The 13,602-nt window shown below is 55.8% G+C and overlaps 1 protein-coding gene across 1 annotated transcript; it reads right to left on the bottom strand.

Moving 5' to 3' along the window:
- Positions 1 to 5,141: 5,141 nt before the first annotated feature.
- Positions 5,142 to 12,774, bottom strand: C23H11orf52 (chromosome 23 C11orf52 homolog). The gene is made up of 4 exons (XM_066334637.1): positions 12,743 to 12,774; positions 6,844 to 6,884; positions 6,124 to 6,170; positions 5,142 to 5,433 (listed from the first exon to the last, which is right to left on the bottom strand). Exons 1-4 carry the CDS (start codon positions 12,772 to 12,774, stop codon positions 5,197 to 5,199), a joined length of 357 nt encoding a protein of 118 aa, XP_066190734.1. The 3' UTR covers positions 5,142 to 5,196.
- Between the last annotated feature and the right edge of the window lie 828 nt (positions 12,775 to 13,602).

Genomic DNA, 13,602 nt, shown 5'->3' with positions numbered 1-13,602 from the left:
AAAAAAAAAAAAAAAAAAAAAAAAAACCCCAAAAAAACAAAACAAAAAAAACACCCACAAAAACCCAACCAACCAAAAAAAACCCAAAAAAACCAAAAAAACAAAAAAAACCCAAAAAACCCCACCAAAAAAAAAACAAACAAAAAAACCCCAAAAACAAAACCAAAAACAAACCCCAAAACCAACAAAAAAAAAAAAAAAAAAAACCCACCCCATCTGAAACTCATTTGCGGGGAAGAAAAAAAAAAAAAAACAACAAAAAAACAACAACAACAAAACCCCCCAAAAACAAAAAAACCCCAAAAAACCCAAACACCCCCCAAAAAAAATTAAAATAAAAAAATCGTTGTGTAAATGGGATTTTTTTTTTCCGAACTCGCCGTGCACTTTGTTTGGTGTGGGGGTAGAGAGGAGGAGGAGGAGGAAGGAAGGAGGAGGGAGGTGATGCTAACCCAAAAAAACCCCAAACCAGATAAAAAAAAACCCTCAAAAACAACAAGAAAATAAAACAAACAAAAAGCTCCAAACAAACAAAAAACCCACCCCAAAAAATCCCAAACCAAACCCAAACAACAACAACCCCCCCCCCCCAAAAAAAAAAACCCCAAAAAACCCAAAGGGAAAAAAAGAAAAAAAACAACAAAACAAACCCAAACAAAAAAACCAAACCCGAACAAAAAAACTACCAAAAACTAAAACAAAAAACCACCCAAAAACAACCAAACAAAAAAACTTCAAAAAACTAAAAAAAGCCCAAAAAAATCACAAAAAACCCCCACAAACACACACTAACCCCCCCAAAAAACCCAAAAAACAAAACAAAAAACCAAAACAAAACAACAACAACAACAAAAAAACCAAACACAAAAAACCACCACCAACTAAAAACCCCACAAAAAAAATTAATTAAAAAAAAAAAAAAAAAAAAAAGGCACCAAACCCTAGAGAAAAACCTTCAAACCACCCCCAGCCCCGGCTCGATCTCCCCAGCAATTAGCGCTCCCATCACACCACTAAGTCTCGAATATCCCCAGGCCGGTGTCACTTTACCGGGAGGAAAGAAATAAAAAGTGAACCCCCCTCCACTGCCAGCACCGACTCCGGGTCCAGAACACCTCCGCAGGCCTTTCTAATGTCACACACATTTATAAAAACAGCATTTTCCTTTCCTCTGCCCAAGTGTTGAAGCATCCTGAGGACAAACCAATGAGATCATTTCACTATTTTTAACCTGCCGCAGGTAAAATACAGAGAGAGGAGCAACAGGTCCCTTCCCCAAAAGGAGGAGGGGTTTAAATTATTCACGTTTTGCTGTCTTTGCTTTTTATAATTCCCTGGGAGTGGAGATTTGGGTGTTTTCCTCCATCCTGAGCCACATCTGTTAAGCAAAACAACAGATTACAGCGAGGCTTTGCACAAAGCCTTGTAAGCTGGAGCTGCTGGGGGCTTGGAGCCCTGATGCCGCTGACTTCTGAGCTTCAAAATGCCACGAAATAAATATTTAACCTCCTTTTTTATTATTTTAAATGCAATTGAGTAGCTCATGCCGGCGCAATTCCAATAAAATGTTGTGGGGAAACCGAGTGGTTCTCCCAGGAGATAAAAAAGTGACCTGATTTTTGAGGGGAAAAGCAACAAAACACACTCTGGGCTTCCACTGTGGAGTTTAAAATGCTCTCCTTGACTGGTAATTTATCACATGCATTTATATTTATTACATTATGTATATTTACCACCTGATTTTTAACATTTTAGAGGATTTATATTAGAACAGGGAAGGGTGCTGAGGTTTTTGGGTCAGCCAAGAAGAGCTGGGACTGAAGTTTGGGATTCAGGGGCTCCCTTTCATCCTTGACTGATAACTATCACATGTATTTATAATTATTACAATATATATATATATTTACCACCTGATTTTTAATATTTTTAGAGGATTTGAAACAGAACAGGGAAGGGTGCTGAGGTTTTTGGGTTGGTCAAGAAGAGCTGGGACTGAAGTTTGGGATCCAGGGGCTCCCTTTCATCCTTGACTGATAATTATCACATGTATTTATAATTATTACAATATATATATATATTTACCACCTGAATTTTAATATTTTTAGAGGATTTATATTAGAACAGGGAAGGGTGCTGACATTTTTGGGTCAGCCAAGAAGAGCTGGGACTGAAGTTTGGGATCCAGGGGCTCCCTTTCCTCCCCTTTCCCTCCCGCAGAGCCCCAACACCAGCACAGCAAAGGCAAAATGTTCCAAATGTTCCGGACATTCTCCTTTTCCCTGCCAGGCTCGGGTCCAGTCCTGCTCAGGGGTTTGCTCATCAAAGATTTGCTTCTGCAGGAGGTTTCTTATCTCTGTCTGAACGCCAGAATAGGACGCAGGCTGGACGTGCTGAGCCACCCTTCTGCCCATTTCAGGGGGCACAAATGGGGCTGGGGTGGGTTTGTGAGCCGAAAATAACTTATAAAAAATTTAATTCTGATTTCCTCTCTGTGTTTCAGGCTGCCAATCCCAGCTGCTCGTGGCAGTTTTGTGTTTTCCTGCCGGTTTTACCCCAAAGGTGCCTTTCAACGCTGCTTTTGCCAGAAACTTCATCACCAACTGGAATGATGCTTCAGAACTGTCCCTGAATTTCCCCAAAGGAATCATCACCAGGGTAAGGATATCCCAAAGGATGTCCCCAGGGTCAGTGACCTCCCAGCCCGCGGTGGTGGCAGTCCTGTTGGTGGCATTGCCATCTCCTGGCCACTCGCAGCATGACCCCAACCCTTGTCCCTGCACACTCTTGGTCACTAAAATCGTGGTTGGAGGGGGATAAAAACCACGGGAGGCTGGAGCAGGGATTCACCCGTGGGGTTTGTGGGGCCGCGCCTGCAGCAGTAACCCAAAGAGCTGCCTAAAGCCACGGCTGCCCCGGTGTCACCGCCCCAAGGTCCCCGTGGATTCCCCAAGGGACAGCAAGGACACGGAGAAGGCCGCTGGGCACTCACGGAGGGTGCAGGAGGCTGTGGGGGGTGACGGGGCACCGTGTCCATCAGGGTCCCCATGCTGGGGTCACCTCGGCGCCAGGGGAAGGGCCCGGCAGCCCCAAACCTGGGGAGGGGAAAGTAAATCCATCAAGGACCTGAACCTGTGGGAATGGGATGGGATCCATGGGGGGCACAGAGTGGGATGGGATGGGGTGGGGAGGGATGGGGTGGGATCCATGGGGGGGATGGGGTGGGATGGGGTGGGATGGGATGGGGTGGGATGGGATGGGATGGGGTGGGATGGGATGGGATGGGAATGGGACGAGGTGGGATGGGATGGGGAGGGATGGGGTGGGATGGGATGGGATGGGGTGGGATGGGATGGGGTGGGATCGGGTGAGATGGGATGGATGGGATGGGATAGAGTGGGATGGAATGGGGTGGGATGGGATGGGGTGGGATGGGATGGAGTGGGATGAGCACCGGGACCCGCACTCCGGCCATACCTGCTCCCGGAGCGCGTCCCCGGTTGCCGTGGGAACGGGGGCGGGATGGAGCTGGCCCCGCCCCGGGCTGGGGGCCGGGATCGGGATCGGGATCGGGATCGGGATCGGAGCCAGCTCAGAGAAGCCTTTGCCCAGCCCCGGGAGCGGGACCTGCGACGTGTCCCCCCAGCCCCTCAAAACCTCGCCAAAGTGCGGATTTATCGCTTCAAACTAAATATTGCATCTTTAATGACACACCGACGCTCGTTTGGCACGCACGGCAAAGCGCAGAGGATTTTAACATTCACTGCAAACCTGAGTCCTTCAGGAAAATCCCTGTTGCAGAACACGCGGCTTCCACAATTCCCCCTGGAAAGCCTGGAGGGAAAACCAGCGCCGTGGGAGCAGGGAATTGTCTCCGGGATGAGCTGCGCCCCCAGAACAGCCCCGAGGGCGATGTGGGAGCCCCGCAAAGAACGGGAGATAAAGATAAAAAAACCATTCCAGGGGCTCGGGCACTCAGGAAAACACGTAGAAAACCTGGAAGATTGGTCCTCAAACACTCGCACCTCGGCGCGCAGAGCCCGGAGCAGCTTCACTTCTCACCAGCAGCAGGAACTCCTCGGTGCTTCCCAGAAGGGAACTCGGCTGGCTGAGTTATAAAACACAGAGCTCCGTGTGTTTATAGAAGGCACCATTTCTAAAGACCCCAAAACGAGCCCTGCAGCCACGGCGGAGGAGCAGGAGGTGCCAGGGCTGGGTTAGTGCCTGCAGATGGTGTCTGGGGAGCCCCAGGGCTGCCCGGTGACAGAAACCCTTTGGGCACTGCCGCAGTGAGTTATTGACGCTGTTGGAAATCCAGGAGCGGGTTCTCAGAGGTGGAGCTGATAACCCAAAGTGTGTGTGCTCTGTGTCACCGGCCTTTACAGCCAGGGCTGGCAGCGCAAAACCAGGGGAAAGTGGAGGCAAAGTCCGAGTCCTCTCTGAGGCTGCCCAGGATTCATTCCCAGTGTCCCAGGCAGCTGCTGGACTCTGAGAACTGCCCTAAGTACAGGCGGATTTGCAGCTAAATTGCCAAATTTCCCTTGCTTCGTTCCAGTCAGAGCCAGGAAGTTTGCACAGAGGAGTGAGGATGCACCTCTGAGCATCCCAGTGACAGAAATGGTTCTGTGCCCTCCTCATCCTGCATTTCTGGCTGCCAGGAGCTGGAGAACACTGGTTATGGGGGAAGGGGATGCACACAGGACCGGGCAGCTGCTGGAAGGAGACAGATCCTGCTGAAGGTCTCCTGTCCCCTCAGCACCACCCACGGGTCACTCTGTACACTCAGAGCTTTAACACTGGCACGAAACCCTGCTCCAAAACCTCCTTTTAGTTTAAAATAACCAAGGTTGAAATCTGGGAGCCCTGAATCCCTGAATTCCCAAAGGCAGCGCTCGGCTGGAGCAGTGCCACCGCAGAGGATCGGGTTGGATTTCCTCCCTGCGGCCCCCGAGCCTTCCCCAGCCCAGCAGCACCCCACAGAACCGGCAGGAGACGGGCTGCCAGCTCCAGGGGCAGCTCCTCAGAGAGGAGGAGATGCTTTTTCCCAGCAGAATCCGGCGGGAACCTCCTCAGTGGGAATGTCTGGAGTGGGAGCCGCAGCCTCTCCAATCCCCCAGACGCGTCCATGAGCTCTCCCTGCACCTACAGCTGGGAACTCCTTCTCCCGCTGAAGGAGGAGGCCGAGGCCACTCCAGCCTTTTACACCAAGGTCCCGTTTTTGCTGTCATACTTCAGCCTGGCCCTGGGGAAGTTGAGGGTGGCGTACTCGGTGGCGTTCTGCAGCTGCAGGTTCTTCACCTGGGCCGCCGAGCGCTCGGGAGCCTTGGAGAACACCTGGATGTCGGCGTAGTGGATGTTCTCCTCCTGCTGCACAGCCTTGGGCTGCCTCACCGTGGCGTACACAGGGACATCCGGGACGTCCTCATACGTGGGGACCTTTTTTGGGGGGGAAAAAAAACCCCAAAATAAACCAAGCTGTGGGATTCAGGGAGCTGGGGGTGGTCAGCCTGGAGAAAAGGACACTCAGGGGTGACCTGATCACTCTCTACAACTCCCTGAGAGGTGCCTGTGCTCAGGTGGGGCTGGGCTCCTTCTGCAGGCAGCACTGACAGAAAAAGAGCACACAGCCTCAAGCTGCACCGAGGGAAATACAGGTTGGATATCAGGAAAAGGTTTTTTATAGAAAGGGTGATAAAGTATTGGAATAGGGATAAAGTCTGCTCTGGGAGTGGTGGAGTCACCACCCCTGGATGGGTTTAAGGACAGACTGGATGTGGGGCCAGGGTTTAGTTGAGGTGTCGGGGTTGGGTTGGACTCGATGGTCTTGGAGGTCTCTTCCAACTCAGTGATTCTGGGATTCTGTCATTCTGTATTCTGGAATTCTGGGCTTCTGTATTTTGGGATTCTGGGATTCTGTATTCTGGGATTCTCCTACTTCACTTTAGGGGCAGGAAAAAAAAAAAAAAAGTGTGGATAAACAAGCCATGGGCACTTCAGAGGCTGCAGGATGAGAGGATTTGTGGCTCTCAGTTCTGCCCCGTGTCCTCCCAGCCCGCAGAGCCCAGGGCAGCTCTGTCTCCTCAACACACACTTAGGACAAAAAAATCCCTCTGGCAAGTTATTTACCTTCCTGCCAGGCTGCTGCTGCTGAGTCTCTTGCCTCACATTAGCCCCTGCAAAAGAAACACCAGGAGGTCAGCTTAAAACACTTTATTTTGGGAAAATAAAAACCGGGCACGCAGCAACGCCGTGTTGGCCCGTGGGCTCTGCCCACTGGGCACAAATCACATTTCCACCTCATCTGGTTCGCTCAGCCCTGATGCCTGCAAGAAGAAAGCCTGGGCTTGTTTCTTTGGGGAAAAATAAGGTTCCTCAGGGTGCCAGCAGGCTGTGGACAGCAGAGCTCTTGGCAGGAGCCACAGCCACAGCACAGAGAGCTCCTTGTCAGCCCTCGAGGAGTCAGAGCCACTTTTAACTTGGTTATTCCCTCTGCTGCCTGGCAAACATGTTTTGCCCAGCAGAGTCCAAAGACCACAGGACAGGGCTTGAGGAGTGCACTTTACTCTGTCAGACAGAGTGTGCGGCTCCTGCAGGAGGAGGATGCAGCTGGAGAGCACTTGGGTGTGTTTTGGGGTGGGACGTGGTTATTTTAAAGGCTAAAGTTCTCCTCTCCCCTGGCCAAACGCCGTGGCTCATCACCCTCCTTGCTTTAAAATTGAAAGAAATGCTGCCTCGAATTCCTGCTGAGGAAGGTGAAGTACAGAAGGAGTGTGGGAGGGGACCTCAGGCTGAGGCACTGGTGTCACCTCCCTGTGTCACCTCCAAAGCATTGCCACACATCCTTACCTTGCTTCTCTTTCTTCCTTTTGAAAAGCGAAGGGCACCTCCTGAAATCAGAGAGATTTCACATCAAACCCCAAACCCTGAAAATCCCCAAACCAGCATCCCAAAGCACCCCTGGGGACCACAGGACAGGCCCAGGGAGAGCCAGCAGAGAGCCACACCCAAACAGTGTGACACACCCACCGAGTGACTCCAGCAGGGGAAATGTCCAAAGGGGAGGTGTGAGGATGACTTTCCTCCTTGTGGGACACACCCAGAGCTCACCCCAGAGCCAGCCCCAGCTCTCCCTGCCCACCCTCCTGTCCCAGCAGCATCCCCAGCAAGGAGAACTTCCCTGCCTGAGGTGGTTTGGTTTTCTGAAATCCTTTTCCCAGGGAATTTTCTGTCAACAGGAGAAATGTTTTTGTAGCTGTAACTTTGTTATTCATTCCTTTCCCCAGGAGGGACTTCTTGATGTCCCTCTGCTCTGACCAATGGCAGTGAAGAGGTTTGTCTCTGTGTCACCAATCACATTGGGCTGTGTGAAATGGTATAAAAGGGAGATAATAGTATAAAATAATATAAAAGTATAAACCAGTGGAGCCCTGGTTCCGTGCCTGAGGGGTTTTGGTTTTCTGAAAATGTTTTAGGGAATTCTCTGTAAACAGTGGAGTGATTTTTGTGAACTGTGCCTATATTTTCATTTCTTTTCCCCAGGAGGGATTTCTTCTTGATGTCCCTCTGCTCTGACCAACGGCAGTGAAGAGGTTTGTCTCTGTGTCACCAATCAGATTGGGCTGTGTGAAATGGTATAAAAGGGAGAAACAGCCCGAAAATCAAGGAGCCATTTTCAGCCTTCTGAATCTCAGAGTCTGTGTCCCTGTGGTGTAAAACCACAACTCCTCTCTGGAGCTCTGCAGCTCCATTTCCAGAGCCCAGCTCCAGGGCACAGGGCTCAGGATGCCCCTCAGACCCCCCCAGCTGGCCCCAGCCCCATTTTTTGGGGTCAGCTGCTGTGCCAGCCCCACTCCCTGTGCCTTGGCCCCCTGGCCCAGGCAGCAGCTGTCTGCCTGAAGGTTTCAGACACTTGTCCCGTTCTCACTTTGCCTCTTGGAGCAGAACCAAACCAAACCAGCTCTGCCCTCGCTGCGAGCCCAGCCAAACCCTCCCCTCAGCTGTACCTGTGTGCCCAGAGAGAGGCAAAATCTGCTCCAGGAGAGGGCAGGAGCCAAACCCACCCCAGCTGGAAGAACAGAGCCTGGGGCCGAGCTCCTGCAGGCTGGACCTGGCACAGGGGACTCGTGTCCCTTTTGGGGACAGATGCACGGAGGAAATGTCACCCTCAGGGGGCTGGGGAGCAGGTGGCAACCCTTGTGTGTCCCCTCCTGCACACAGCTGAGGGGACAGGCAGCTCCAAGGGGACAGGCAGAGCTCCAGGCTCAGCGCTGGGGCTCCAGGGAATGCTGTGTGTGCCTTTGCCAGGCAGGGACAGTGCCCCAGGCAGGGGACAGTGCCCCAGGCTGTGACAGTGCCCCAGGCAGTGACAGTGCCCCAGGCAGGGGACAGTGCCCCAGGCAGTGACAGTGCCCCAGGCTGTGACAGTGCCCCAGGGAGGGACAGTGCCCCAGGCAGTGACAGTGCCCCAGGCTGTGACAGTGCCCCAGGCAGGGCAGGGACAGTGCCCCAGGCAGGGGACAGTGCCCCAGGCTGTGACAGTGCCCCAGGCAGTGACAGTGCCCCAGGCTGTGACAGTGCCCCAGGCAGGGGACAGTGCCCCAGGCTGTGACAGTGCCCCAGGCAGTGACAGTGCCCCAGGGAGGGACAGTGCCCCAGGCAGTGACAGTGCCCCAGGCTGTGACAGTGCCCCAGGCAGGGACAGTGCCCCAGGCAGGGACAATGCCATAGGCAGGGACAGTGCCCCAGGGAGGGGACAGTGCCCCAGGCTGTGACAGTGCCCCAGGCTGTGACAGTGCCCCAGGCAGGGGACAGTGCCCCAGGCAGTGACAGTGCCCCAGGGAGGGACAGTGCCATAGGCAGGGACAGTGCCCCAGGCAGGGACAGTGCCCCAGGCAGGGGACAGTGCCCCAGGCAGGGACAGTGCCCCAGGCAGGGCAGGGACAGAGCCCCAGGCTGTGACAGTGCCCCAGGCAGGGACAGTGCCCCAGGCAGGGGACAGTGCCATAGGCAGGGGACAGTGCCCCAGGGAGGGACAGTGCCCCAGGGAGGGACAGTGCCATAGGCAGGGGACAGTGCCCCAGGCAGGGACAGTGCCCCAGGCAGGGCTGTGACAGTGCCCCAGGCAGGGACAGTGCCCCAGGGAGGGACAGTGCCATAGGCAGGGACAGTGCCCCAGGCAGGGACAGTGCCCCAGGCTGTGACAGAGCCCCAGGCAGGGGACAGTGCCCCAGGCAGGGGACAGTGCCCCAGGCAGGGACAGTGCCCCAGGCAGGGACAGTGCCCCAGGCAGGGGACAGTGCTCCAGGCAGGGGACAGAGCCCCAGGCAGGGGACAGTGCCCCAGGCAGGGACAGTGCCCCAGGCAGGGGACAGTGCCCCAGGCAGGGGACAGTGCCCTAGGCAGGGGACAGTGCTCCAGGCTGTGACAGAGCCCCAGGCAGTGACAGTGCCCCAGGCAGGGACAGTGCCCCAGGCTGTGACAGTGCCCCAGGCTGTGACAGTGCCCCAGGCAGGGACAGTGCCCCAGGCAGTGACAGAGCCATAGGCAGGGACAGTGCCCCAGGCAGGGCTGTGACAGAGCCCCAGGCAGGGACAGTGCCCCAGGCAGTGACAGTGCCCCAGGCAGGGGACAGAGCCCCAGGCAGGGCTGTGCCACCTCCACGGGCTGTGCCAGCTCCTCGGGCTGTGCAGCCGTGCCCTGGCACTCCATCGGGAAAACAAAAACCCCCAGGAATGCGGCACGGAGCTCAGGAATGGCCAGTAATGATTAACCAGGCCCGGCTTAAAGGCAGCTCTGGCCAAGGCTCCGCAGGGGCACCTCCACAGGCAAAACCTGGGGGTTCTCTCTGGGAATTTGGGGGGTTAAATCACAGCAGCACCCCTTGGTGGGGCTCTCAGCCTCCTCCTGCCCTGTCTGCAGCGTCTCCTCGCCCAGGTTTGTGTGCCAGAGCACTTCCCTCTCTCCCAGCACTCAGAGCTGCAGGATTTCACCTTTAGAGGAGTTTCCCTGTCTCCCAGCACTCAGAGCTGCAGGATTTCACCTTCAGAGGAGTTTCCCTGTCTCCCAGCACTCAGAGCTGCAAGATTTCACCTTTAGAGGAGTTTCTCTCTCTCCCAGCACTCAGAGCTGCAGGATCTCACCAAAGCAGCACTTTTTGAGGAGTTTCCCTGTCTCCCAGCACTCAGAGCTGCAGGATTTCACCTTTAGAGGAGTTTCTCTCTCTCCCAGCACTCAGAGCTGCAGGATCTCACCAAAGCAGCACTTTTTGAGGAGTTTCCCTGTCTCCCAGCACTCAGAGCTGCAGGATTTCACCTTTAGAGGAGTTTCTCTCTCTCCCAGCACTCAGAGCTGCAGGATCTCACTTTTACAGGAGTTTCTCTCTCTCCCAGCACTCAGAGCTGCAGGATTCCAGCAGAGCAGCACCTCCAGAGGCAGCAGCAGCAGGGTCTGTCCCCTCTGTGCCCGCAGACCCATCCCTGGCTGCCTCCCTGTGTGCAGGGAGCAGTGCAGGGTGTGGGCTGCAGCTATTCCTGTCTGTGGGGCAATCACAGCCCGGCAGCTCCCCGGGGATGGGGACACGTGTGGCCCGGGAAATGGGAGCAGGGAAACCTCTCCCCTGCCCTCCAAAGCGGGTCAGACGTGTGGGAGCTGCCAGCCTGAGAGAACTGCCCTGCTCCACACTGCTGCTGCCCTCTGCCCGAGGCCAGCACATCCCCACTGCTGCCCCACACAACCCTCATTGCTGCCCCACACAACCCTCATTGCTGCCCCACACAATCCTCATTCCTGCCCCACACAACCCTCATTCCTGCCTTATACAGTCCTGATTCCTGCCCCACACAATCCTGATCCCTGCCCTACAGAATCCTCATTCCTGCCCCACACAACCCTCATTCCTGCCCTACACAATCTCAATTCCTGCCCCACATAACCCTCATTCCTGCCCCACACAACCCTCATTGCTGCTTTATACAGTCCTGATTCCTGCCCCACACAATCCTGATCCCTGCCCTACACAACCCTCATTCCTGCCCCACACAATCCCAATTCCTGCCCCACACAACCCTCATTCCTGCCCCACACAACCCTCATTCCTGCCTTATACAGTCCTCATTCCTGCCCCACACAACCCTCATTCCTGCCCCACACAATCCCCATTCCTGCCCCACACAACCCTCATTCCTGCCCCACATAACCCTCATTCCTGCCTTATACAGTCCTCATTCCTGCCCCACACAATCCTGATCCCTGCCCTACAGAATCCTCATTCCTGCCCCACACAACCCTCATTCCTGCCCCACACAATCCCCATTCCTGCCCCACACAATCCTGGGGGCTGGCTTTGGGCATCTCTCCCTCTCTGGGCACATTTTGGTGCCACTTCCATGGGGAGAGCCTGGGCCCTGCCCAGACCCGGGGGCACAATCCCTTCACCAATAACTCCCCAGACAGAATAAATCGGCTGTGACAGCTTTTCTTTCGAGCCCTCAGACCGTGCCCCAGGCAGCCCTGACCGAGCCTCGCCTGCTCATGCCCTGCGTGCCTCATTTACCCTCTGCCACGGGGCAGAGGAAATGAAAACTGGGAGTCTGGGTGGGTCACCAGCCTTCCACCTCCATCTCCTGTTCCTAAATCCCGAACTCCTCAAGGCTCAGGGCTTGGAAGAACCTCGGCGTCCTCAGCTCTGAGCCTTCCTCCACTAGGTGATGCTGTGCCCTCTCGGAATTATTAAAAACTGGATGAATTTCTCTCACTTTCAACAAACTTCTCGGAAGGAGAACGTCCTCAGCGCTTTATCTGATATTTATGGCTCTTCCCCTCGCAGAGAGGAAAATACTCCAGCCCAGAGGTGTAAAATATTCCAGCCTGGCAGCGGGGGATGCCCTTTCCCCGCGAGCGGGAGGCGCAGGAGCCAGCAGGGATCGTCACAGTGTCACCCTCCCGCGCAGGGGGAAGGAGCCACAGCATCCCAACAACGCGCCCAGGATTTCCCCAGCATAAATCAGCCCCCGACAGGCGCAGGCAGGGACAGGGGCTGCAGTGGTGAGGGCAGGGCGGGCTGGCTCAGCCAGCAAAGGCACCCAGGGACACTTAAAGGGACACAGGGACACTCAAAGGGACCCAGGGACCCGTCAAAGGGACATAGGAACCACTTAAAGGGACTCAGGGACCCCGCAAAGGGACACAGGGACCCCGCAAAGGGACACAAGGACCCTTTAAAGGGACCCAGGGACCCATCAAAGGGACATAGGGACACTCAAAGGGACATAGGGACTCCTCAAAGAGATACAGGGACCCTCAAAAGGACATAGAGACCACGCAAAGGGAAACAGGGACCCATCAAAGGGACTCAGGGACTCCACAAAGGGACACAGGGACCCCTCGAAGGGACACAGGGACCCCTCGAAGGGACACAGGGACTTCTCAAGGGGACTCAGGAACCCCTCAAAGGGTGATTGGGACCCCTCAAAGGGACACCTTTGAGGTGTCTGCCTGGCCAGGCAGCGCCGACATGAGAACAGCGATTTCCACCAGCTCCTTCCCATCTTCACCTCCCAAACTGTCCGGGCTGAGCTGTGACCAAAAAGCCCTCCTTGTCCCCATCGTGCCGTGTCCCAGTGACCTGTCCCCGTGCTCACCTGTCCCTGCCCGGCCAGGTGCAGCTCTCAGAGCCTGGGCCGGCCGGGCACAAGGCTCCGATGTCCCCGGCCCCGCGGGAGCCGCGCCGTGCCCGCCCCGCACTCACCAGCGCCGGCCGCAGCCGCACAGGTTGCCCATGTCGCTGTCGCTGTCCCCCGCGGAGCCCGAGCCTTCTGTGCCCGGCCCCGTCTCCTGTTTCCTGCTTCCTGCCCGGCCCTGCCCGCTCGGGGAGTGTCTGCCAGCGCCGGCTTTGGCGGCGTTTGGTCCCGTGTGCCATCTACCGGAGCTGGTCCCCGTTCCCTTCCCGCGGCTTCAGGGCCGCCTCTGCCCGTGTCCCTGCGGGGAAACGTGCGGCTGGCCACCGGGCTGCGGCTGTCCCTGTGCTGTGTTCTGTCCCTCCTGTGTGCCCTGTCCCTGTGCTGTGCCCTGTCCCTGTGCTGTGTTCTGTCCCTGTCTGTCCCTGTGCCCTGTCCCTGTGCTGTGTTCTGTCCCTGCGCTGTGCCCTGTGCTGTGTTCTGTCCCTGTGCTGTGTTCTGTCCCTATGTTGTGCCCTGTCCCTCCCTGTGCCCTGTCCCTGTGCTGTGTTCTGTCCCTGTGCTGTGCCCTGTGCCCTGTCCCTGTGCCCTGTCCCTGTGCCCTGTCCCTGCGCTGTGCCCTGTGCTGTGTTCTGTCCCTGTGCTGTGCCCTGTCCCCCGGGCGGGGATGCAGAAGGGGACAGAGCAGACAAAGGGAGAAGCCCCAGGGTGGGAGCTCCTGTTCCTGTCCTTGCACCACCAGGAGAAACGTGTGGCATCACCTGTGTGGCACCTGTGGCATCACCTGGTGTGACACGTGTCCCGGCTGTGCCATGTGTGTGTCCTGTGGCATCACCTGGGGGTGAGCAGATCTCTTGGAGTTCTTTCCCCAGCTGAGCTCTGCTGCTGCTGCCCCACGGCCTGGGGACAGTGGGAATCCTCTCTCTTCCTA

The sequence above is a fragment of the Sylvia atricapilla genome, chromosome 23 (assembly GCF_009819655.1).
Source record: "Sylvia atricapilla isolate bSylAtr1 chromosome 23, bSylAtr1.pri, whole genome shotgun sequence".
NCBI classification, from domain to species: Eukaryota; Metazoa; Chordata; class Aves; order Passeriformes; family Sylviidae; genus Sylvia; species Sylvia atricapilla.
This window is presented reverse-complemented; position numbering and strand designations above follow the sequence as displayed.

Excerpts from the sequence above, each read along its gene's own strand:
- C23H11orf52 (XM_066334637.1), bottom strand. The coding sequence starts at position 12,774 with ATGGGCAACCTGTGCGGCTGCGGCCGGCGCTG. Across the intron at positions 6,885-12,742 it reads TGCGGCTGCGGCCGGCGCTG|GAGGTGCCCTTCGCTTTTCA; the intron begins GTGAGTGCGGGG and ends CTCTGATTTCAG. Across the intron at positions 6,171-6,843 it reads AAGGAAGAAAGAGAAGCAAG|GGGCTAATGTGAGGCAAGAG; the intron begins GTAAGGATGTGT and ends TTTCTTTTGCAG.